Source organism: Vulpes vulpes, chromosome 7 (genome assembly GCF_048418805.1).
Source record: "Vulpes vulpes isolate BD-2025 chromosome 7, VulVul3, whole genome shotgun sequence".
In the NCBI taxonomy this organism is placed as follows: Eukaryota; Metazoa; Chordata; class Mammalia; order Carnivora; family Canidae; genus Vulpes; species Vulpes vulpes.
The window spans coordinates 79,039,386-79,066,207 of NC_132786.1; the positions used below are offsets into that span (position 1 = coordinate 79,039,386).

General features: G+C 36.1%; 1 protein-coding gene across 12 annotated transcripts in view; it reads left to right on the forward strand.

Annotated features, from left to right (window-relative positions):
- Window positions 1-26,822, forward strand: part of RUNDC3B (RUN domain containing 3B) — a 142,437-nt gene that overhangs the window by 84,025 nt on the left and 31,590 nt on the right. For all 12 annotated transcript variants that reach the window (XR_012002652.1, XM_072764180.1, XM_072764182.1 and 9 more), the window contains 2 exons: window positions 5,122-5,290; window positions 6,210-6,367. Coding sequence is in view for 11 of the 12 variants with exons in the window: in XM_072764180.1 (XP_072620281.1) it covers window positions 5,122-5,290; window positions 6,210-6,367 (327 nt within the window). In the remaining variant the exon portion in view is untranslated. The remainder of the gene's footprint in view (window positions 1-5,121; window positions 5,291-6,209; window positions 6,368-26,822) is intronic.

Here is a 26,822-nt window from a genome sequence, read left to right on the forward strand (position 1 = left end):
AAGTGGAATTTCTGGATAATATAGTAGTTCTATTTTTAGTTTTTGGAGGAAACCCCATACTGTTTTCCATAGTAGCTGTATCAAATTTACAATCCCACCAACTGTGCACAAGGGCTCCCTTTTCTCCACATCGACACTAGCATTTGTAGGTCTGCATTTATGCCAATGCCATTCTGTTTTGATTACTGTTGATTTGTAATGTATTTTGAAATCAGTAAGTGCAATGCCTCCAGCTCTATTCCTTCTCAGGATTACTTTGGCTGTTTGGTGTATGCTGTTCTATGCAGATTTTAAGATCGTTCTAGTTCTCTGAAAAATGCCATTGAATTTTGGTAGGTATTGCATTGAATTGTAGGTTGCTTTAGGTAGCGTGATCATTTTAACAAATTTAATTTTTCTAATTCATGAGCAGAGAATGTCTTGAAGCTTATTTGTGCCTTAGTTTCTTTCATCGGTGTCTTACAGTTTTCAGTGTAGAGGGCTTTCACTTTCTTACATCTATTCTAAGGTATTTTATTCTTTTTGATGTAATTATAAATAGGATTGTTTTCTTAATTTTTTTGATAGTTTGTCATTAGTGTGTAGAAACACAGCTTATTTTGTATATTGATTTTATATTCTGCATCTTGACTTAAGCTTGTTTATTCTAACAGTTTATTGATGGTGTCTTTAAGGATTTCTATATATAATATCTTGTCATCTTCAAACTGTCAGTTTTACTTCTTCCTTTCCAATTAAAATGTCTGTTTATTTATTTTTCTTGACTAATTGCTCTGGTTAGGATTCCTAATTCTAGATTGAATAATGGTAGTGACATTGGGTATCCTTGTCTTCTGATCTTAGAGGTAAGGTTTCCAGCTTTTTACCATTGAGTATTTTAGCTGTGGGTTGGCCAGATATGGCCTTTATTATTATTATTTTTTAATTTTTATTTATTATTTATGATAGTCACACAGAGAGAGAGAGAGAGAGAGAGAGAGAGAGGCAGAGACACAGGCAGAGGGAGAAGCAGGCTCCATGCACCGGGAGCCTGACATGGGATTCGATCCCGGGTCTCCAGGATCATGCCCTGAGCCAAAGGCAGGCGCCAAACCGCTGCGCCACCCAGGGATCCCGATATGGCCTTTATTATGTTGAGATATATCTGTTACACCCAGTTTATGGAGAATTTTTATGATCTTTTCTTTCTCAGTACTTAAATTTACTTCTTATAAGTATGTAAGGCTACAAATATCCCTTCAAGTACTACTTTACTTTGGCTTTATAAACTTATAGAAGTTTGATAAATTGTTTTTTATTTTAGTTGTTTTAAGTAAAATTTCCATTATAATTTTTTGACCAAAGAATATTTGAAATGTAATTCTTAATTTTCACATATTTTCAGGGCTTTTTACAGTTGTGATTGGCTATATAATGATAGTTTCTTGAAATTTGTAGGGCTATATAATAATAGTTTCTTGAATTTGGCCTAGAATTAGTCAGTATTTTAATGATTGGGTACTATATTCATTAGACTGTGCTTGTTATGACTGTTCTGCTACTCTGTATCCTTTATTATGATTTCTTATGCTTCATCTCTTTAATTGAGTTGATTACTTCTTTCATTGCCGTATCTGATTTTTCAGTTTTTTTCAGGTGGTAGTTTACATTTTTGCTTTTTGGTTTTTGAATCTAATTTAAAAAAGATACATCTAAGTTTTGAATTCTTAGATTTTCCTGAAATAATGAATTTTTTGTCAATATGTAGTAGCCATAAATATGTAGTAATTTTTTGTCCCTTAAAGTCCATTTTGTCTATTATAGAGTCCCACCAATTTTCTTTAGGTTAACATTTTATAGTATATTTTAACCTTTTTTTAACCATATTTAATCTAACCTGACATGCCTTCTGTTGTATATCAGTTCAGAGACATTAATATATGAGAAAATGGTTTGGCAGCAGGTAAGATGTCATCAACTTTAAGTTGTATCCTGATTTCAGATATGTTAATATATGAAAAAATGTACAGCAGGAATTTATGAAATAGAATGCTTTTCAACGTGTCCTTTTTTTAGGTATATCTTTTAAAAATAGTACTTAACTGGAATTTTGTATTTCCAGTGTAGTTAACATACCATTTTATGTTAGTTTCAAGTGTACAATATAGTGATTCAGCGGCTCCGTATATTAGTCAGTGCTCATCAATATATACTTAACTGGAATTTAAAAATCTAGTCTAAAAGACTTTGTCTTCTTTTTTTTAATTTAAATTCAATTTAGTTAACATATAGCATATTATTAGTTTCAAGGGTAGAATTTAGTAATTCATCAGTTGCATGTAACACTCAGTCCTCATTAAACTGAAGTGAGGGCATCTGGGTGGCTCAGTGGTTGAGCATCTGCCTTTGGCTCAGGTCATGACCACGGGGGTCCTCAGATCAAGTCCCACAACGAGCACCCCACAAGGAGCCTGCTTCCCTTTCTGCCTATGTCTCTGCCTCTCTGTGTGTGTGTCTCATGAATAAATAAGTAAAATCTTAAAAAAACTGAGGTGATTAGGACATTTACTGATACATTTGGATTGATATCTACTGTTGTACTCTTTGCCTTTCTTTTTTTTTAAGATTTATTTATTTATTTGAGAGAGAGAGAGCAGGAGTGGGGACAGAGGAATAAGGAGAGAGAGAATCTCAAACAGACTCCCTGCTGAGCTTGGAACCCAATGCAGGGCTTGATCCCATGACCCTGAGATCATGACCTGAGCCTGCATCAGGAGTCAGATGCTTAATTGACCAAGCCACTAGGTGTCTCTGTCTCTTTGCTTTCTATTCTACATTTTTGGCATTTCTTTTTCTACCCTTTCTCTATTTCTCCTTTTCTCTTTCTTTTCTTTCTGTATTGATTTTTTCCTCTCCTCCCATTTTATTTCTCTACTAGTGTATGAGTTACATACTATATTTCTCTTCTTGTTTTGGTACTCCATTGATTTTAATATGCATTTTTAAAAGTTAAAGTTAGTATCTTTACTACCTATTCATATAAATGAGGACTTTGTATAATTTTAACTCTAGTCATATCATTCTTGACATATGCTAATGTTATCCAGAATTGTAGGTCTCTCATTGATGTATTTAAAATTCCACAAAGGAGGCATCATTGTTAGTGTTTCATGCTCTCAATATATATTAAGGTTTACTTATAAGCTTCAAATTTTCTTTGTTCACTGCTTCTTCTTGGATCATTTTCTTTTTCTTGGAATATGATCATTAGAAGTTCTTTTAGGAGAATTTATTGGTACAGCACTCAGGTTTTATTTTTCTGAATATGTACGCTTATACTGCCCTATTTCTCGGAAGATAATTTTGCTGGATATGCTATTCTAGCATAGCAGTTATTTTTTCTGAGTATCTTGAAAATCTTTAATAAATAATTATAATTTCTTCATATCTTTTATTAATTCCCTTTTCGGTTGTATCTGATTATTAGTACATCCATTTAATTTTTAATGTCAAATAGAATTTTTTTTAGAAGTTCTGTTTGTCTGTTTTTTCAGAGCTGTTTATCATCAGCCACTGCTTTATTTTTTCTAGATCACTAAAAACCATGACAGGTTTTTATGACAGGCAAATTTCCTTTGGTTTGTGTTTGTTTATTGATTTGTTTTCTAGATCATTAACTGAGAGCATCTCCTTGGAGATAGCGTCTTTCCTTATGGAGAGGTCTCTGATTCATATTTGTAACATACTTGGTTCCTAGATTCTGGAGCCCAACAAGTGCAAACACAGATCACAGAAAATGAAATATATATCTTTCTTTGATCCTTATGATATTTTCTACCATTATATCTGTGTAAACCTACGAAATTATGATTTCTGACCTGGATTTGTTTTGAGTCATATTTTCTTGGTGTGCTTTCCATCTCTTTAATTGTTCTGTATTCATATGTATTTTGTAGGCAACTTGTTGCTGATCCTTATTTGTCTTTTTTAAGGTTTATTTATTTATTTTAGAGAGCAATTGCATGTGAGCAGGGAGATGGGCAGAGAGAAGAGGGAGAGGGAGAATCTCAAGCAGACTCCACGTTGAGCACAGAGCCCAATAGGGGCTGATCCCATGACACATGAGATCATGACCTGAGCGAAAATCATAAGTTGGACACTTACCTGTTTGAGCCACCCAGGCATTCCAGTCCTTATTTGTCTTAATTAAACTTAAAAATTAGGCTTTTACTGTTGAGTTTAACCCATTTAAGATTTTTGTAACTTATTTTGTATTAGGGATTATTCTGCCATCTTATTTTTTGTTTTGAATATACTATATTTTCATATTTTGCTTCTTCATTTGATAGAGATTTTATTTAATACTTTGAAGATTTTACAGAATATTTGTATTGTTTTTGCTTATGTCAATATCTTATATTTTAAAATGTATTTTTCTCTGTTTCTCTTTAAATATAACACTTCCTCTTCTAGACCAGACATCCATTTTACTGCACTTCTTCATTTAATTTCTTCTTCTTATTTTTTTCTCTTAACCTTATTTTGTCCTCCTGTATGGATAGCATTAGGAATTTTAGATATGGATTGTAAGCAGTGCTTCCTCTCTTCTACCTCTGCTTCTTCTTTCCCCAGAAGTGACTAGTTTTTCTGAACCTCTTATTTGTCTTCTCTTTGCTAAAGCTGAGCTGTCCTCAAACACTAACCTATTATATCTCACTGACATTAGGCTGGTAGTGCTGTTTGTCTGCACTGAAGTGGATACTGGACAGGCAGTGATTCTACCTGAGACAGAAAAAACTCAGAAATTTCTTTCCAAAACATCTAGGTTTTCTGGTTCTCTTCTCTGGAAATCTTTTCTCTCTCCTCAGAACATTCTCACAGTTCTTGTGTTAATTCCTTATGTCTGTAAGCCTCATTTGAACTTCTGTAACATCTCAAGGCTTGACTGTGTGAGAGGGAGTTGGCAGTCTATACTAGATTGTCATTTTTTTCAGGAAGCTAAAGTCTTCATAATATTATTATAATTGTATATGGAGTGCTAAATATTTTGGAGTTTGCTCACCAGTAGCTTAATAAATAGAGAAGTATTTCTTAATGGAGTAAAACATACTAACTTTATTTTTAAATGTTTAATCTTCCCAGTTCTGACAGTATCAGCAGTGATGAGGAAGAGCTGAGGACTTTGGGAAGCAGTGGTAGTGAAAGCAGCACTCCAGAAAATGTCGGGCCTCCTTTCATCATGGATGAGAATAGTTGGTTCAACAAGTGTAAGAGAGTTAAACAAAAGTATCAGCTAACCCTGGAACAGAAGGTATTTATCAGTTGCCAAAATTCATTTCATTTGATTCTTGTTACTGTCTTTGGACTGTCACTGCCAAAAGATCTCTTAGCTGAATGTAAGTGCTGACCCACTGCTTGTTTCCTTTCTGTTCTTGAATTGTCCTTGTCTTGATGAAAAATCAGGCAGAGTCTTAAAAGAGGCTTTTGTTTGTTCATCTTCTTCTAATTTTATGTATTAATATAAAAATTAGCCATTTAGGGGCACCTGGTTGGCTCAGTGAAGCATCTGACTCTTGATTTCAGCTTGAGTGCATGATCTCATGGTTGTGGAATTGAGCTCCACGTTGGGCTCCATGTTGAGCATGAGCCTGCTTAAGATTCTCTCTCTCCCCGTCTCTCTCTCTGTCCCTCTCGCCCTCTAAAAACTTTTCAATTAAATTAAAAATAAGTCATTTGTTCTTCTGTATGTGGTTTCAGTTACATGTTTGGGATTTTAGCATTTATTAGGAGGATAAAGATAAAGCAGTCAAATATGAAACAAAAGAATTCTATATTAATATCATTCAACATAGACCTTAAAGCAAAAGCATTATTAAGACTAAAGAAATACATTGCCTTTGAATAAAAAAAGAAACTGTTCACCAGGAATATATAACATGGTGGAGATGACTAAAATGGGTAAAGGGGTTCAAAAGGTGCAAACTTCCAGTTTACCCACCTCCAGTAAACATATCTTACTGAACTTCAGGGAATGGCTTTAAGGATGGGAGATATACATTAAATTTTTATATTCATTTAAAATGATGATCTTTTTACTATTTCATAAGTAATACTTTGAGATTATTTCATTATGATATGGAAAGAATAGCATTTAACCTACTCAGTATTTATCTTCAAAATATACATTAGAATTTTGCAGTTGCTTTATCTTGTTGATACTGTATTTTCAGGGTTATCTTGAAGAACTCTTACGACTTCGAGAGAACCAGCTGTCTGAATCTGTCTCCCAGAATAAGATACTACTTCAGAGAATCGAAGATTCTGATCTGGCCCATAAATTGGAAAAGGAACAATTAGAATATATAATTGTGGAGCTTCAAGATCAGCTGTAAGTGAGATCCTTTTAGGAAAATCTTGGCAGTATGTAGACATAAGAACATGTCATGTTTTGACATAGGATTCAAATTCCAAGAAGTCTGGTTTCTTGCTATTAAGTTCTTTTTCACTTATTCTTTTTTAAAAGTTTACTTTTCCTTTTCTCATTATAAAAGTAATCCATTCTCATTACAGATATTTTACAAAATATAGAAAGAAAATAAAAATTATCTTCAGTTGTGTACTACCCAGTTAATTTCTATAACTTGATGTATATTCTTTCAAATGCATATACATAATTTAAAAAGTATTTAGTTATTGACTGAATGATTGATTGATTGATTCAAAAGATGGTATATAAGACCAGTATCACTCAAAGTACAATGATGATGCAATATTTGTTACCATGTGTGCCAGAATATCACTTAGCACCATTCAGTATAGCTTTTTTCCGTAGCAGATTTGGGTTTTGTTTGTTTGTTTTTGTTTTGTTTTGTTTTTTACTGAAGAAAGGTATGTATTGATCTACGCTGTGGTATAAGCTCCATAATTTGTCACTATTTAAAGCCCTTGTATTAATCATACCATTTTGTGAAACTTGATTTTATCAATTAATTGTTTATGGTGAAAATTTCCCACATTAATATTTATTTAATCTTAAAGGATAATTTTAAAAGTTTTTATTTTGAAATAATTTCAGAATTTTAGAGAAGTTGCAAGGATAGTGCAAAGAATTTCTACAGGCTGTTTCTTAGTTTTGCCAATTCTCAACACTTTGCCACATTTGGTCATAATTCTCTCCCTCTTGCATACATCACAACTCTTTACCCCATAATACTTCATTTGTGTCTTTCCTCAAGACAAACATAATCTCTTATATAATCATAGATCATCTATCAGTGTAAGAAATTTAAATCAGGGTAATAATTTCATCTTATCCATACTCATTTCAATTTCATTAATTGTCCAGTAATGTCTCCTATTACAGCTTTTGTTTTTCTGGTACAGGATCCAGTCCAGAATCATGTTTTGCATTTGGTGGTTTGTTTCTTTACTTACCTTTAATTTAGAACAGTTTCTCACTCTTTGTCTTGTATGAGATTGGTATTTCCGTAGAATGCAAGCTGGTAATTTTATAGAATGTCCCTCAGTTCGAATTGGTTTGCTTTTCCTTGTGATTAGAATGAGTTTATCCATTTGTGTTTGAAATATAAGTGGTGTGTGCATAAGTGTTGTGGATATCATATCCAGAGGTCTGTGGAGTCTGTGGGCCTTTTATTACAGAGATTTAATTTTAATCATTTGGTTAAGGTGTTTTTTTCTCTGTATAGTTATTGTGGTTCCTTTTGTGATTAACAAGTAATTTCCAAGGAGATCCTTTGAGACCTAGTAAACATGAAAATGACTTCTTTAAGTAAAAAAAGCTTTTATTAATAAACATAAAACTTCAATATTTTCTAGGAATTTGTATCTTGATGAAAATAATTATGTACACCTACTGTTTCTTATTTTTTCCTAATATTTTACTGAGAGTGTCCTATGGAGTATCACTCATTGAGTAGATTAATACCTTCCAAAACTCTGGTTCTGTAAGCAGGGAGAAAAATATCAAGAGCCAAACAATAGAGATTTCTAGTTACTTATTTATTATTAAAACAGTAAGAAGATAATTAAATTTTTCTTTTGCTGTTGATACTGATAGTTTGTTTCAGTGTTTTTAACTTAAAAAATAATTGTAAAATCAGTTTTTAATTTATCAAAGAGATATTTTCATTTGAAAACTAAAATGTATCACATTTATTATACTTCTAATAATTTAAAGGAAAAGACTCAAACTTTTTAGTTTTAGAATCTGAGTTACAGTTTTAGAATACTTTTACGATAGAAGAGTGTCATTGATAGAGTTTTCTTAGTGCCGCTAAGGAGGTTTTAACTAAATATTACCAGAGCAAAAAATAAATACTGAAGGCCACCCATCAGAATTAGGCTATTTTCTTGAGTTTAGGGTCAAAGATTTACTTTCATATAACATGGCTACACTCTTAGCCAGGTTAGTTGGTGTCTTACAAGATGCCTTTGTAAAAAACAACAACAACAACAACAAAAAAAACACACACACACACACAAGGATACTGAAGAAGAGTAAGATATATTCCTTTGAGAATCTTCAAGTTCTCAACTACATTAACTGGATCATCTGTAAGGTACAGAATACTCTGGGCACTTTTGTGACTATAAGGAAAGTGAACATTTTTTTCCTTATTTCCTTGCTGAGATTTTTTTTATCAGCAGTTAGAAAGGCCTGCAAGAAGTGCTGGACACTGGAATTCTCTTTTTTAATCCTGAGATTGTAGTAGGGGCCCTGAGAAGATTAAAATTTATTAGGCATAAAGGAAAAGAGGAGTATTAAATGGATTATGAAGCATGTAATATTTGCTTTCACATTATGTTAATTATCTTTTCTTGGTTGATTTAAATCCTTTGCCCCTTACCTTATTCTTTTTATGTATTTCTCAGTCCTTAGATGAATTTTTGAGTAACTGTTAAAGGATGCTTTAATTTGTCTTTGAATACTCATAAAATGTGGACATCTATAGTTTTGGCAATAGAGTATAGGTGAGCGTGGTATACCAGAGGAGCATTCTAAAGCTTTCTTGCAAATATGGACTATGTTCAGATACTGGCTTTATATTTGCCTATTATGAGCTCAATCTTAATTAATGTCTTGGAGCCTGTATCTCCTTATCTGTAAACTGGAGATAATACTTCCTTATGGATTATTATGAGTATTAAATGCCATCATGTATAATATAGTTAGAACAAAGAAACATTCAAAGATCATTCCTCTGTTTTGGTCTATAAAAGGTATAAAAGGTATTTAAGGTATAAAAACCTTAAAATCTCCTTAATAGATACACTTGGATAAGTGGTAAATTTTAAATGTTTTACTTTATTATGCCTAAATGCTACAGGTCAAACAAATGAGTTTGGACTTTGAATCATTCTTTGGAAAGTCTCTCATGAGATTATGAAAGATATTGTTTATGGCCTTATAAAAAAACTTACTGTCTTATTATTTATGCTATTTGGTGGGGGAAACCTTTCATTTTTGAGTTTAGTTTTATTCAGTAAACATTTATTTAAATGTATTATTCTGTGCTTCAGAGTACCCAGAACACAGAGAATAAGACATACTCTTTTTACAAGGAGCTCATAAGTTAATGAAGAGGATAGATTGACATTATTGGTCACCTTGTTAACTGAAGAATACCGTACATGGGAGGAAAGCTTTGTCCTTACCATCTTGTACAAATGATTCTTTGTAAAACACTAATTGCAAACCTTAGGATGAGAGAGCCTAAGAACAATATGTAAAACCTAAATACCTTTGTCATGATTAATACCAGTAAAATTTATAAAAAGGAGTTTTTGCATGTTAGCTGATGCAGTTTTTCTATTTATGGTGTGAAAGCCTATAGGAATAGTAAGATGTCCTGTAAGACTCTCCTGTGAAGGAACTGAAGAGTCTAGCTAACAGAAGTAAAAAGTCATGTATTGTTAAAACTAGGCCATCATTTAGTTCAACAGCCAGGTTGTGTAGTTCACGGTGAACAGTGACAGAGTGATCTGTCAGCCTGCAGACTGTAAGTCAGTGATGCTGTGGCATTTTGCTTCACAAATTTTAGGGTGAGTGGTACAGATCGTAACAAGAGAGTGCAATGATGTCATTGTGGCCCAGTTAATAATGGACAAATTATGATGATGGTTGATTATATATATTTTTGGCAGGTAGCAATTGTTATTAAGATAGTAAATTAAGGGGGGAGGGGCAAGAAGGCGGAAGAGTAGGATCCCCAAATCACCTGTCCCCACCAAATTACCTAGATAACCTTCAAATCATCCTGAAAATCTACAAATTCGGCCGGAGAGTTAAAGAGAGAACAGCTGGAATGCTACAGTGAGAAGAGTTCGCGCTTCTATCAAGGTAGGAAGACGGGGGAAAAAGAAATAAAGAAACAAAAGGCCTCCAAGGGGGAGGGGCCCCGCGAGGAGCCAGGCTAAGGCTGGGGCGAGTGTCCCCAGGACAGGAGAGCCCCGTCCCGGAGAAGTAAGAGCTTCACCAATCTTCCCGGGCGGAAAGGCACCCGCAGGGAGTTAGAGCAGGACCCTAGGAGGGCGGGGATGCCCTCGGGCTCCCTGGGACACTAACAGGCACCTGTGCCCCGGGGAGAGTGCCCTGAGCTCCCTGAGGGCCGCAGCGCGCACGGAGGGACCCAGAGCAGCTCGGAGGGGCTTGGACGGTGGCTCCGCGGAGGGGGCTGTGGGGCGGGAGCGCGAATCCAACAGCGCAGGCCCGGGAGCACTGGGCGCCGGGACACAGCCCAGGATCCAGCCTCCCCCGGACAGGCAGAGGCCGGGAGGGCTCAGGAAAGCAAGGACGCTCCTGCCCCGAGCTGAGCAGATCAGCGGCCCCGCCCGGAGCCTCCAGGCCCTGCAGACAGAGAGCTCTGGAGTTACTGCAGGAGCTGACTCCAGGGCTCCAGAGCTGGCCGCGCCACTGCGGTTGTTCCTCCTGGGGCCTCACGGGGTAAACAACCCCCACTGAGCCCTGCACCAGGCAGGGGGCAGAGCAGCTCCCTCAAGTGCTAACACCTGAAAATCAGCACAGCAGGCCCCTCCCCCAGAAGACCAGCTAGACGGACAAGTTCCAAGGGAAGTCAAGGGACTTAAAGTATACAGAATCAGAAGATACTCGTCCGTGGGTTTTTTGGGTTTTGATTGTTTTGTTTTGTTTTGTTTTGTTTTTTTGCTTTTTGATTTGTTTGCTTCCCCCACCCTTTTTTTCCTTTCTTTCTCTTTTTCTTCTTTTTTTCTTTTTTCTTCCTTTTTTCTTTTTTCTTTTTCTCTTTTCTTTCCTTCTTTCTTTCCTCTCTTTTTCTCCTTTTCCCAATACAACTTGTTTTTGGCCACTCTGCACTGAGCAAAATGACTAGAAGGAAAACCTCACCTCAAAAGAAAGAATCAGAAACAGTCCTCTCTCCCACAGAGTTACAAAATCTGGATTACAAGTCAATGTCAGAAAGCCAATTCAGAAGCACTATTATACAGCTACTGGTGGCTCTAGAAAAAAGCATAAAGGACTCAAGAGACTTCATTACTGCAGAATTTAGATCTAATCAGGCAGAAATTAAAAATCAATTGAATGAAAAAAAAATCAATTGAATGAGATGCAATCCAAACTAGAAGTCCTAACGACGAGGGTTAACGAGGTGGAAGAACGAGTGAGTGACATAGAAGACAAGTTGATGGCAAAGAGGGAAACTGAGGAAAAAAGAGACAAACAATTAAAAGACCGTGAGGATAGATTAAGGGAAATAAACGACAGCCTGAGGAAGAAAAACCTACACTTAATTGGGGTTCCTGAGGGCGCCAAAAGGGCAAGAGGGCCAGAATATGTCTTTGAACAAATCATAGCTGAAAACTTTCCTAATCTGGGAAGGGAAACAGGCATTCAGATCCAGGAAATAGAGAGATCCCCCCCTAAAATCAATAAAAACTGTTCAACACCTCACATTTAATAGTTAAGCTTGTAAATTCCAAAGATAAGGAGAAGATCCTTAAAGCATCAAGAGGCAAGAAATCCCTGAGTTTTATGGGGAGGAGTATTAGGGTAACAGCAGACCTCTCCACAGAGACCTGGCAGGCCAGAAAGGGCTGGCAGGATATATTCAGGGTCCTAAATGAGAAGAACATGCAACCAAGAATACTTTATCCAGCAAGGCTCTCATTCAAAATGGAAGGAGAGATAAAGAGCTTCCAAGACAGGCAGGAACTGAAAGAATATGTGACCTCCAAACCAGCTCTGCAAGAAATTTTAAGGGGGACTCTTAAAATTCCCCTTTAAGACGAATTTCAGTGGAACAATCCACAAAAACAAGGACTGAATAGGTATCATGATGACACTAAACTCATATCTGTCAATAGTAACTCTGAACGTGAACGGGCTTAATGACCCCATCAAAAGGCGCAGGGTTTCAGACTGGATAAAAAAGCAGGACCCATCTATTTGCTGTCTACAAGAGACTCATTTTAGACAGGAGGACACATACAGCCTGAAAATAAAAGGTTGGAGAACCATTTACCATTCAAATGGTCCTCAAAAGAAAGCAGGGGTAGCCATCCTTATATCAGATAAACTAAAATTTACCCCGAAGACTGTAGTGAGAGATGAAGAGGGACACTATATCATACTTAAAGGATCTATCCAACAAGAGGACTTAACAATCCTCTGTGGGAGGATTCCCACAGAGGAATCCCGAATGTGGGAGCTCCCAAATATTTAATCAATTAATAACCAAAGTTAAGACATACTTAGATAATAATACACTTATACTTGGTGACTTCAATCTAGCTCTTTCTATACTAGATAGGTCTTCTAAGCACAACATCTCCAAAGAAACGAGAGCTTTAAATGGTACACTGGACCAGATGGATTTCACAGATATCTACAGAACTTTACATCCAAACTCAACTGAATACACATTCTTGTCAAGTGCACATGGAACTTTCTCCAGAATAGACCACATACTGGGTCACAAATCGGGTCTGAACCAATACCGAAAGATTGGGATCATCCCCTGCGTATTCTCAGACCATAATGCCTTGAAATTAGAACTAAATCACAACAAGAAGTTTGGAAGGACTTCAAACACGTGGAGGTTAAGGACCATCCTGCTTAAAGATGAAAGGGTCAACCAGGAAATTAAGGAAGAATTAAAAAGATTCATGGAAACTAATGAGAATGAAGATACAACTGTTCAAAATCTTTGGGATGCAGCAAAAGCAGTCCTGAGAGGGAAATACATCACAATACAAGCATCCATTCAAAAACTGGAAAGACTCATACAAAAGCTAACCTTACACCTAAAGGAGCTAGAGAAAAAACAGCAAATAGATCCTACACCCAACAGAAAAAGAGAGTTAATAAAGATTCGAGCAGAACTCTATGAAATCGAGACCAGAAGAACTGTGGAACAGTTCAACAAAACCAGGAGTTGGTTCTTTGAAAGAATTAATAAGATAGATAAACCATTAGCCAGCCTTATTAAAGAGAGAGAAGACTCAAATTAATAAAATCATGAATGAGAAAGGAGAGATCACTACCAACACCAAGGAAATACAAATGATTTTAAAAACATATTATGAACAGCTATACGCCAATAAATTAGGCAATCTAGCAGAAATGGACACATTCCTGGAAAGCCACAAACTACCAAAACTGGAGCAGGAAGAAATAGAAAACCTGAACAGGCCAATAACCAGGGAGGAAATTGAAGCAGTCATCAAAAACCTCCCAAGACACAAGAGTCCAGGGCCAGATGGCTTCCCAGGGGAATTCTATCAAACGTTTAAAGAAGAAACCATACCTATTCTACTAAAGCTGTTTGGAAAGATAGAAAGAGATGGAGTACTTCCAAATTCGTTCTGTGAGGCCAGCATCACCTTAATTCTGAAACCAGACAAAGACCCCACCAAAAAGGAGAATTACAGACCAATATCCCTGATGAACATGGATGCAAAAATTCTCAACAAGATACTAGCCAATAGGATCCAACAATACATTAAGAAAATTATTCACCATGACCAAGTAGTATTTATCCCTGGGACACAAGGCTGGTTCAATACTCGTAAAACAATCAATGTGATTCATCATATCAGCAAGAGAAACCAAGAACCATATGATCCTCTCATTAGATGCAGAGAAAGCATTTGACAAAATACAGCATCCATTCCTGATCAAAACTCTTCAGAGTGTAGGGATAGAGGGAACATTCCTCAACATCTTAAAAGCCATCTACCAAAAGCCCACAGCAAATATCATTCTCAGTGGGAAAGCGCTGGGAGTCTTTCTCCTAAGATCAGGAACAAGACAGGGATGTCCACTCTCACCACTGCTATTCAATATAGTACTGGAAGTTGTAGCCTCAGCAATCAGACAACAAAAAGACATTAAAGGCATTCAAATTGGCAAAGAAGAAGTCAAACTCTCCCTCTTCGCCGATGACATGATACTCACATAGAAAACCCAAAAGCCCCCACCCCAAGATTGCTAGAACTCATACAGCAATTTGGCAGCGTGGCAGGATACAAAATCAATGTCCAGAAATCAGTGGCATTTCTATACACTAACAATGAGACTGAAGAAAAAGAAATTAAGGAGTCAGTCCCATTTACAATTGCACCCAAAAGCATAAGATACCTAGGAATAAACCTAACCAAAGAGGTAAAGGATCTATACCCTAAAAACGATAGAACACTTCTGAAAGAAATTGAGGAAGACACAAAGAGATAGAAAAATATTCCATGCTCATGGATTGGCAGAATTAATATTGTGAAAATGTCAATGTTACCCAGGGCAATTTACACGTTTAATGCAATCCTTGTCAAAATACCATGGACTTTCTTCAGAGAGTTAGAACAAATTATTTTAAGATTTGTGTGGAATCAGAAAAGACCCCGAATAGCCAGGGGAATATTAAAAAAGAAAACCATAGCTGGGGGCATCACAATGCCAGATTTCAGGTTGTACAGCAAAGCTGTGGTCATCAAGACAGTGTGGTACTGGCACAAAAACAGACACATAGATCAATGGAATAGAATAGAGAACCCAGAAGTGGACCCTGAACTTTGTGGTCAACTAATATTCGATAAAGGAGGAAAGACTATCCATTGGGAGAAAGACAGTCTCTTCAATAAATGGAGCTGGGAAAATTGGACATCCACATGCCGAAGAATGAAACTAGACCACTCTCTTGCACCATACACAAAGATAAACTCAAAATGGATGAAAGATCTAAATGTGAGACAAGATTCCATCAAAATCCTAGAGGAGAACACAGGCAACACCCTTTTTGAACTCAGCCACAGTAACTTCTTGCAAGATACATCCACGAAGGCAAAAGAAACAAAAGCAAAAATGAACTATTGGGACTTTATCAAGATAAGAAGCTTTTGCACAGCAAAGGATACAGTCAACAAAACTAAAAGACAACCTACAGAATGGGAGAAGATATTTGCAAATGACGTATCAGATAAAGGGCTAGTTCCCAAGATCTATAAAGAACTTCTTAAACTCAACACCAAAGAAACAAACAATCCAATCATGAAATGGGCAAAAGACATGAAGAGAAATCTAACAGAGGAAGACATAGACATGGCCAACATGCACATGAGAAAATGCTCTGCATCACTTACCATCAGGGAAATACAAATCAAAACCACAAGGGGATACCACCTCACACCAGTGAGAATAGGGAAAATTAACAAGGCAGGATACCACAAATGGAGAGGATGTGGAGAAATGGGCACCCTCTTGCACTATTGGTGGGAATGTGAACTGGTGCAGCCACTCTGGAAAACTGTGTGGAGGTTCCTCAAAGAGTTAAAAATAGACCTGCCCTAGGACCCAGCAATTGCACTGTTGGGGATTTACCCCAAGATTCAGATGCAATGAAACGCCGGGACACCTGCACCCCGATGTTTATAGTATCAATGTCCACAATAGCCAAACTGTGGAAGGAGCCTCGGTGTCCATCGAAAGATGAATGGATAAAGAAGATGTGGTCTATGTATACGATGGAATATTATTCAGCCATTAGAAACGACAAATGCCCACCATTTGCTTTGATGTGGATGGAACTGGAGGGTATTATGCTGAATGAAGTAAGTCAATCGGAGAAGGACAAACATCATATGTTCTCATTCATTTGGGGAATATAAATAATAGTGAAAGTGAATATAAGGGAAGGGAGAAGAAATGTGTGGGAAATATCAGAAAGGGAGACAGAACATAAAGACTCCTAACTCTGGGAAATGAACTAGGGGTGATGAAAGGGGAGGAGGGCGGGGGGTGGGGGTGAATGGGTGACAGGCATTGAGGGGGGCACTTGACGGGATGAGCACTGGGTGTTATTCTGTATGTTGGTAAATTGAACACCAGTAAAAAATAAATTTATTATTTTTAAAAAATAAAACTACTGTTTACCAAAAAAAAGATAGTAAGTTAAAATCATGCTATAATATATTGCATACTCTGCTCTCTGTATAAACAGAAAAGAATCAAGAAGATGCATCCAGAAGAGAAAAAATCAGATAGCAAATAGTTTGGTAAAACTATATAGTATTTTACTTTCTTGAGTGGTAATGGGAAATTACATATTACAACAAGAAAGGGTACAGATTTGGTATGGATGTTATTTCATTGCCTTTAATTACAATTTTTGATTAAAACTTCTGGCAGATTCTTCAGTAGAGCAGATGTCATTATATTTAGGCAATGAGCCTAGCAACAGTTGGGACTAAGTACAGTGTTTCATAGAGAAGAAGTGAATCAGAGTAGAAAAGAGGCTTACCTTTGGCATCCCAATTCAGTAAATGTTTTTTTACGCTGAGTACATGAAAAAAGGAAGTCTCCTTAAATTACAAATTGTAAATAACATGCATACATATCATTATCAATACATCAATAGCATTGTTTTGTTCAGCTATTTCCATTCTTTTTTTTAAAAGATTTTATTTAGGGCAGCCCCAAGTGGCACAGCGGTTTGGCGCCGCCTGCAGCCTGGGGTGTGATCCTGGAGACCTAGAATCGAGTCCCACATTGGGCTCCCTGCATGGAGCCTGCAAATTAAAAAAAAATTATTTATTCACGAGAGAGACAGAAAGTGAGGCAGAGATACAGGCAGAGGGAGAAGCAGGCTCCCTGTGGAGAACCTGATGCGAGATTTTATCCCAGGACCCCAGGATCACAACCTGAGCCGTTTTCTCAGAGCTGTTTTCTCAGATAATCTTATAATCACACCTGATAAAATTAAGGACATTCCTTTTATCATCTAGTGCTCATCTATAACAGATGTCCCCAGTTGTCTTAAAAAAAATACAAAAAATTGTAATTTTGAATTAAGAATCAGTCATCATGACATATATCTCTGAAGACTTTAGAGTAGTTTCTCTGATTTTTACTTTTCCTATCATTATCTATTTGAAGACTTTTCCTATAGAATGTCCAGCATTAGTTCTTTATAGTTTATTTCATTTTTCTATACCCGTGCTGTCCAGTACCTTAGCCATTAGCTACATGTGGCTATTGAGCACTTGAAATGTGAATAGTGAGAACTGAGATATGGATGTGCTACAAGTATAAAACTCACATCAAAAAATATGAAATAATCTAAAATACCTCATAAAAACTGTTTATATTGACTACATATTGAAATGATAATGTTTTAGATATATTGGGCTAAATAATACATTATTAAAATTAATTCATTCTTTTTACTGTGGCTACTAGAAAATTTTAAATTATATATGCCAGTCTTTTTATATTTCTGTTGGACAGCACTGGTCTGTATCCTCTCTACTCACAGAGGACTGGCTGCTTTAGCATCATTTGGGAGCAGATTCTTGGCACCCTTCCTAGACCTGCTAAATCCGAATCTGTTGTTTAACAAGTCCTCAGGGAATAAACTGACTAACATTAAAGTTTGAGAACCACTGCTCTGTGCTGTATATCCTATAAAGTATATCCTCTTAACTCTGTTTTAGTGGTTTTTCAACTCTGGTTGTATATTAGAAGCACTCAGGGAAGGGAATCTCTGGGTGGCTCAGCGGTTTAGTGCCTGCCTTTGGCCCACGGTGTGATCCTAGAGTCCTGGGATCAAATCCCACATCAGGCTTCCTGCATGGAGCCTGCTTCTCCCTCTGCCTGTGTTTCTGCCTCTCTCTCTTTCTGTGTCTCTCATGAATAAATAAATAAAATCTTTTTTTTTTAAAAAAAAAAAAGGAAGCACTCAGGGAGCTTTTAAAAATACTTTTTGAAAAATTAGGATGCCTGACTGACCCTCACCTTAAGAGACATTAATTTAATTGGTCAAAAGTAGGGCTCAGGAAAGTGTAAAAAGCCACCCAGATGTTCTGATGTGCAGTCAGGGTTGAAAACCTGTACTAAGAGGCTGGTTAAATGTCAGTTTAACTTTTTTGATAAGAACGTTTTGTAGGTGGTCCTGTGTACCTCATATTGGGAATCACATTGGTTGTCCCACTTTTAACAACCCTGACATTGAACAGTGAATTCGGGTTGTGACAGCTTTATTTCTCCTTTGTATAAGTTTCTGTCAGCCTTTCATCTAATGTTTTCAACGTAGGGCTCTTGATTCAGTAGGAGTTGTAAAATGGTGATTCCTAAATCTTTTCCCGTCACCCACATTGACTGGAATCATCTGTCTATACACAAGAACTTTCCCTCACCAGTTAGGACTATAGTATATTATTAGTTCTTATAGGATAGCATTGTTTTTATAGGCTATTATATTAATCCTCATAGGATATTGTTAATTTTCAGAAGAAACTGATGCCCTCCTTAGTTACCAGTGAGATGAAGATTTTGTTCTTTGTTTAGCTTTCTCTCTTTTACTTTTGAGAATATGAACTTGTGAAATATAGTCACTTTTTTAATGTGAATTAACTCATACTGGATTCACAGATGAGGGGATGATGTCAGCATAGCAAAGAAATCACCTTGAGTCATGGTTGATTTTCCTGGAAGTTGATGTTTCTCAATAAGAAATAGCAACAGAATGCAAAATACGCCACTCTGAGCAAATATTGCAACACACCAATAGGTGGCATTCTCTCACTCTGTGTATTACTCTTTCACTGTGAATTCTTTTGGTTCAGGTGAACTTCACCTTGAAGATGCTCTTTTTGTAGTTACCCCAGTTGTGTGCATTTTGTCCTGGCCTTCATGGCAAGCCTCAGCACCTTCAGCTCTTTCTTTCACCCTTTACAGCCCAATGGCTTTTACTTTGTTGTTGTTATTGTTAAAGTTGTTATAAAATTATTGCATTATTTCTTTACTTAATAGGAATTTAACCAATATTTTAAATTTGGTTTGGAATTTTATTAGGATTGTCACTTTTTCTTAGTGTTCTAGTTAGAAAGTTGAGAAAAGGTTTTGAATTGTTAGCTCCTCCATTCTCCTCATAAGGCCAGCTATTTCCAATGTGATATCAGTACACTATTTTGTTTCTGCATTCTGGCAGAAATGCTTATATTCAGTGCCCTTCTATTGCTTATATTTATTTTTCATTTTGATGTTCAGATTGTCCCACCTTTGTCTAGTGGAAACTTCTTTATACTAATTCTTGTTTGGTGTCTTTGTCTTTCTTTGATCTTTGGGGCTTTCTGCATAGCCATTCTGTCCATCAGCATAAAAATCTGCATTCCTATAGTCATGATATATCTTTTATTTTCATGTTAATTATAGCTTAAGATTTTTTCATGTGCCATGTTACAAATGGCACTGGAGTATATCCTAAGAATTACAGCATATCTGACAATAAGTGATAAATGGAAAATAAAGCAAAGGTTTGCTGCAGTGGTGGTAGGAATTTTGCTAGACTCACTCTCAGAACCTAACTCATAGCCATGGGCTTCAAATGTATTGCTTTACCAAATTAAAAGCTGCTTCATATCACTCATCTTTGGGGTTGCTCAGGAATACTTGGAATCACAGATATTAAATCCTAAATGCCAAGGGTCATATGCCTTAATATATCCAGCTGCCAAACGTATACCCTCATGGATATCAGCATAGCCTCTGAAGTAAGTGAAAATGAAGCAATGTGAGAGAGAGAGAGAGGATAACCCTCAATTTTGGAGACACAAGCCAAAGGATTGAACGAATGAACAAAATAATAGCTTTGAATTGACTAAGCGCCACTATCAAAATAGAGAGTATGGATTTCTAGATCTTTTGGAAGAACTTGTAATAGCTGACTTGAGCCTGATCTCTGAAAGGAAGGGAAAAGATCAAACTGTGGAAATCTTATCTTTTCCTCTTTTGTTTAAAATAATGAATGTTATATTCAGGGCTCAGAAGAACATAGAATCTTGTTTTTAAAGCCAGGTACTCTGTATTTACAAGGAATCTTAGGAATTTGAAAACAGAAATAGAGGGAATGATTGGGAACACTAGCATTTAAGGATTAAGTGGAAGAAGGTCCCTCTGCTGAGACCCAGAAGGAACAGCCAGAGAGATAATCAAGTTTTATCATTATTTTGCAAGGGAAAAATAATTTATATTAGATTCATTTAGGAAGCATTAAAAAATGGCATTGCGTGGATCCCACCATCTTAGAATCTCATTTCATTGATCTGAGAGGAGACTAGGTATCAGAATTTTTTAAATGCTGCTGCAGTTATTTGAATATATGTAGTCAGGGTAGAGAACCCCTAGACTTGAAGTTTGTTGAGATGTTTAACAAAGCACAGTGGTATTTATTGTGGTCTTAACAGCAATTTAAAAGCTACCCAGATATTTTATTTTAAGCAAGAAAGATGCCTTGGTATTTCATTTCTAATAGTTTAAAGTAGAATATATTTTGTATTTGCTATCTTCCTATGCAGATTTATTTTTCAAGGATCCTTTAAGATTCTGAATTGTCCTTTGGATTCAAAAACGTAGGCCATTCAAATAGTAGGCCTACTTTTGATTTGTTAATCAAAAATTACAAAATTTTTTGATAATGATAAAATTTACTGATTTATAGCTTAATATTTGTTTATTCTACTGACATTTATTGAGCCGCCTTCTGTCCTAGGTACTTGGTGTGGTGCTAATAACAGAAATAAATACGTTCTAGTTCTTGTCCTCATAGTGCTTACAGAGGCCACAAACATAGAAACAATAAGAGCAATAAGATGTCACAAGTGCTATGAGAGAGGGGTGTATGGGATACAGTGGGAAACAGGATTTCATTGTAAAGGACTATGAACTGAGAAGGGTTTAAGAAGGTGGAGGTGCTTATACTTAATTTCTCAAGGTGGTTTGACATTTGATAGACTACTATGGGAAAAGATGGGCTTCCCAGGCAGAAAAGACCACAAAAGCAAAAACAGATTAAAGATCCAGCAAATTTAGGGAACTACATGGTGACCCCTTGTTATTCAAACATAGAGGACAAGCATGTATGTATATGTGGTGGCCAGATGAGAAAGGACTTTATATGCCATGCTAAGGAGCTCTGTGGAATTACCATGGGTACAAAATATGTGAGGCAGATCAGTATAATAAAATACTAAATAAAGTATTAGAAGCAAATAGGTTTTCTGGAAACGTTGAAGTATTTTTTATTGGGACTATACATTTTTATCTGAGCTGAGTCTCTATTAAAAATCAAAATGCCAAACGAACAAAGAAAAAAAGAGACAAACCAAAACACAGACTCAACTATAGAGATCAAACTATGGTTACCAGAGGGTGGGAGGATGGGTAAAATAGGGAATGGGGATTAAGAGTATACATACCATGATGAGCTCTGACTAGTACATTGAATTGTTGAATTATTGTATTGTACCCCTGAAACTAATATAATATTCTGTTTTAACCATATTGAAATTAAATAAAAATAATACAATTTAAAAATTAACTTACTAAAATACCTGTAAAATAATTCACATTATCAGAGGAGAAGGATAAATATACCTTCTTTTTTCTCTTTAAAAATTTTTTAATTCCCGTATAATTAATACACAGTGTTGTATTAGCTTCAGGTGTTCAATATAGTGATTTAATAATTCCATAAATTAGTGCCCATCACGGTAAGTGTACTTTAAATCTCCTTCACTCAGTTCACCCATTCTTCCACCCGCTTCTCTGGCAACCACCAGTATGTTCTCTGTAGTTAAGATTCTGGTTTTTTTTTTTGTTGATCACTATTTTTCTTTGTTTACTTTCTTAAATTCCACTTATGAATGAGATTTTATGGTATTTGTACTTCTCTGATTTATTTCATTTAGCATTATACTTTCTAGATTCATCAATGTTGTTGCAAATGGCAACAATGCACTCTTTTTATAGCAGAGTAATATTTGTGTATGTGTGTATATACACACAACTTCTTTATTCATCTATCAGTGGACACTTGAGTTGCTTCCATAGTTTGTCAATTGTAAATAATGCTGTTATAAACGTAGGGTTGCATATCATCTTTTCATATTCCTTGGTTAAGTACAGAGTAGTAGAATTACTGGGTCATAATGATAATTCTAGTTTTAATTTTTTGAAGGACCTACATTTGTTTTCCACAGTGGCTGCACCAGTTTGCATTCTCACCAACAGTGGATGAGGGTACCTTTTTCTCTACATCCTCATCAACACCTGTTGTTTCTTGTATTTTTTATTTTAGCTATTCTGATAGATATGAGGTGACATTTTATTGTGGTTTTTGATTTGCATTTCCCAGATGATGGGTGATGTTGAGCATCTTTTCATGTGTCTGTTGTCCATCTGTATGTCTTTTTTGGAGAAATGTCTGTTCCTATATCCTCATTGTTTAGTTGGATTATGATGATGATGATGATAATGATGATTTTTGGCGTTGAGTCGTGTACCACATCTCTCTTCTAGGATTTTTGTGGTTTCAAGTCTCACATTTATGGTTTCAAGTCTTTAATCCACTTTGAATTTATTTTTGTGTATGGTGTAAGAAAGTGGTCCAGTTTCATTCCTTTGCATATATCTGTCCAGTTTTCCTAACACTATTTGTTGAAGATACTGTCTTTATCCCATTGCATATTCTTGCCTTTGTTCTAAATTAAATGACCATTTAATCATGGATTTACTTCTGGGCTCTGTAATCTGTTCTATTGATCTATGTGCCTTTTTGTGCCAGGACCATTCTATTTGTAATACTACAGCTTTGTAGTATAATTTGAAATCTGGGATTATGATACCTCTAGTTTTATTCTTCTTCTGCAAGATTTCTTTGACTGTATGGGTCTTTTGAGGATCCATACAAATTTTAGGATTGTTTCTTTTAGTTCTGTGAAAAAGTGTTATTGGTATTTTGATAGGGATTGTATTAAATATGTGAATTGCTTTTGGTGGTATGGACATTTTTTTAAAGATTTTGTTTATTTATTTTGAGAGAGAGAGAGGAGGGGTGGAGGCAGAGGAAAAAAGAGATCCCAAGCAGACTCCACAAGGAATGCAGAGCCTGACACAAGTTAGATTAAATGACCCTGAGATCACAACCTGAGCCAAAATTAAGAGTTGGTCACTTAACCAACTGAGCCACCTAGGCACCCCGGTAGTATGGACATTTTAACTATTTGTTCTTCCAATTATTGAGCATGGAATATCTTTCCATTTCTTTGTTTTATCTTCAATTTCTTTCATCAGTGTTTGCAGAGTACAGGTCTTTTGTTTCCTTGGTTAAGTTTATTCCTAGGTATTTTACTACTTTTGGTGCAAATGCAAATGGAACTGTTTTATTTCTCTGTGCTACTTCAATATTAGTGTATGGAAATGCAAGAGATTTCTGTATATTGATTTTGTATCCTGATACATTACTTAATTCATTTATCATTTCTAATAGTTTTTGGTGGAGTCTTTAGGTTTTCTTTATATAGTATCATGACATCTGCAAATAGTGAAAATTTAACTTTTTCCTTACCAATTTGGATGCCTCTTATTTCTTTTTTGTTGTCTGATTGCTATGGCTAGGACTTCCAGTACTATGTTAAATAAAAGTGGTGAGAGTGAACGTCTTTGTCTTGTTGCTGGTCTTAGGTGAAAAGCTCTCAGTTTCTCTCCATTGAGTATGATGTTAGGCGGTGTTTTCTCACGTATGGCCTTTATTATGTTGAGGTGTGTTCCCTGTAATCCTACTTTATTGAGTATTTTTGTCATGAATGAATGTTGTATTTTGTCAAATGCTTTTTCTGCATCTATTGAAATGATTCGATGGTTTTGTCCTTTTTCTCATTGATGCAATGTCTCTTATTGATTAATTTATAAATACTGAGCCACACTTGTAACCCAGGAATAAATCCCACTTGATCTTGGTGAACAATTTTTTTAATATATTGTTGAATTTGATTTGTTAATATTTTGTTGAGGATTTTTATGTGTATGTTCATCAGAGATACTAGCCTATAGTTCTCTTTTTTAGTAATGTCTTTAACTACTTTTGGTATCAAGGTAATGCTGGCTTTATAGAATGAATTTGGAAGTTTTCTTTCCTCGACTATTTTTTGGAATAGTTTGAAAAGAATAGGTATAAACTCTTCTTTAAATGTTTGGCAAAATTCGCCTGTGAAGCCATCTGGTCTTAGGCTTTTGTTTGTTGGGAGTGTTTTGATTACTGATTGAATTTCATTGCTGGTTATTGGTCTGTTCCAATTTTCTAAATCTTCCTGATTCAGTTTTGGGAGGGTATACATTTCTGGGAATTTATCTATTTCTTCTAGGCTGTCCAATTCATTGGCATATAATTTTTCATAATATTCTCTTATAATTGCTTGTGTTTGTTGTCCTCTGAGCTACTTCCATTGGTGGGCAGAGCCTGCAGTCAGACCAGGTATCTGTTCCAGCCTACTACTGGGATCGCAGCAGAGCTGATGTGTGGATATATTTCCCTCTTGTCAGGGCAGCAGTCTTTTTGGAGTGGTGTTAGCCACTGTCAGGGCTGCTTGCATAATGCTATACTTGTGGCACCTCTTTGGATGGACTTCTGCCTAGGGCAGGTTGGATGGTGGGGTTTGCAGAACACTGCAGGAGTGGGGCACACTGTAAGTAAGGTCTGCTCACTAACACACTGTTGAGGGGGTCTGCTGTGGAGGGAACCTGGAGCCATTTTGGAGAGCTCCTGAGGTGGAGGGGGCAGTCCACAGGAGAGCGTAGGGGTAGAAGGCACTATTAGCAAGCTACATGGAGAATGTTTGGCTGGTTCTGCAGGTGTCTGCCTATCTAGGCTGTGGGAGAGAGTAGGGAAATAGTGCCCATCAGCTCTTTTGTTCTTGGAGAAGCCTCCTAAAGCTCCCTGCTCCACCAGCACACATCTTGCTAGTAAATAAATTAGTAAATAAATCTCCTGCCCATATACTCCACGTGTTTTTCAAACTGCTGCTTCTATGCTGTATCTCAGTGTGGATATGCTGGCTTTTTAAGAGCAGGGACTTGGTTTCCTATCACCCTCCACCTCTCCCAGAGCTGAGCACTGATTTTTAAAGTTCTAGGTATTATGCCCTACTGATGGTAAAAACTCAAGTTAAGTTAAGCTCCTCTGGTTTTCAAAACCAGATGTTATGAGGATTTAGTCTTCCCAGTGTGGGTTCCTCATACTTAGGATGCCTGGTGTGAGATCTGCTCTGTTCCCTTCTCTGTGCCTTTGGTGTCTCTCCCTCCCTTGGACAATCTCATTGGTCATTTTGGTGTCTGACCACATCTGTGTCCTTCCTGCTGTTTTTGATGTGACCTTCCCTATAATTAGCTGTGAAGATTCTGTTCTGCCAGTCTTTGTGTCATTTTCAGGGTTATTTATATTGATGTGGGTGTTATCCAGATATATCCATGGGACATGGTGAGCCTAGGATTGTCCTACTACTGTGCCATCTTCCCGAGAAGTCACCTAAATATACTCTTCCTTGATGGCTCATATTCATGTGACAAATTCTCATAAACTGAATTTTAGCAAATTACTTAATGAACAATGTGGCTGTGGAATGCTGTTTTAAAAAGAGACAGTAAATAACAGTGTATTTTTACTAGATTTGTTTTTTCTTTAAAACAAATGGGAAACAAATTTCCTCCTGGGAGGGCATAGAGGATTCATAGTGAAGTCTTTGGTGTTCAGTGTCAGGCTAGAGTTGTATTGTATTATATTGTACTTAAGAAAAATAAAGTGTTTTAATAAATTATATACTTATATATAGTAAAAATTACATACTTAGAAAGTATAGGAACTTTTCAGGCTTTAGTTTCTACAGAATAAATTGTATTCATCAAATATCTCTGTCATGCCTAGGAGGGCTTAATTCTAAGGTATTTTCCTTTGGAAAATAAAACAGTTGCTTGAACTTGAACTGAGAACTGTCCTGTTTTGTTTCAAACTATTTCACAGGAGAGCTGGACTCCCTGTTTCATAGAGAGATTTTGTGTTTATAAATCCACAGTATTTGAATTTATGTATATCCATCAAAGATATGCTTAGATCAGACAGTTAAGGGTATATTCAAAGGGCTCATGAAATGATCAATTGATAAATTAATACTCATATTTCAATGTAGTTACACATGAAGAACCAAACTTTACTTTCACATATGTTTTTACTAAAATGTCAAGTAAAATAACTTTGTGTAAGCAAGACAAAGATTCTTCAAGAATCTAGAAGCCAATAACTGGGAACAGTAGAATAAGAGGAGGATCTAAGTTGTACTTTATGGACTTCCTCTTTTGAGAATGGTTTTTTAAAAATGATAATTACAGGGTTTTTTTAGATGGTTGCTTCTTTACATATTTTAAGTGTATGGTTCATGAACCAATTTAATACGGTTACTTGGTATTGCAAATACGTTTTTTGAATTTTCATGAAAATGTCTATAAAATATTTTGTAGATTTAATTTA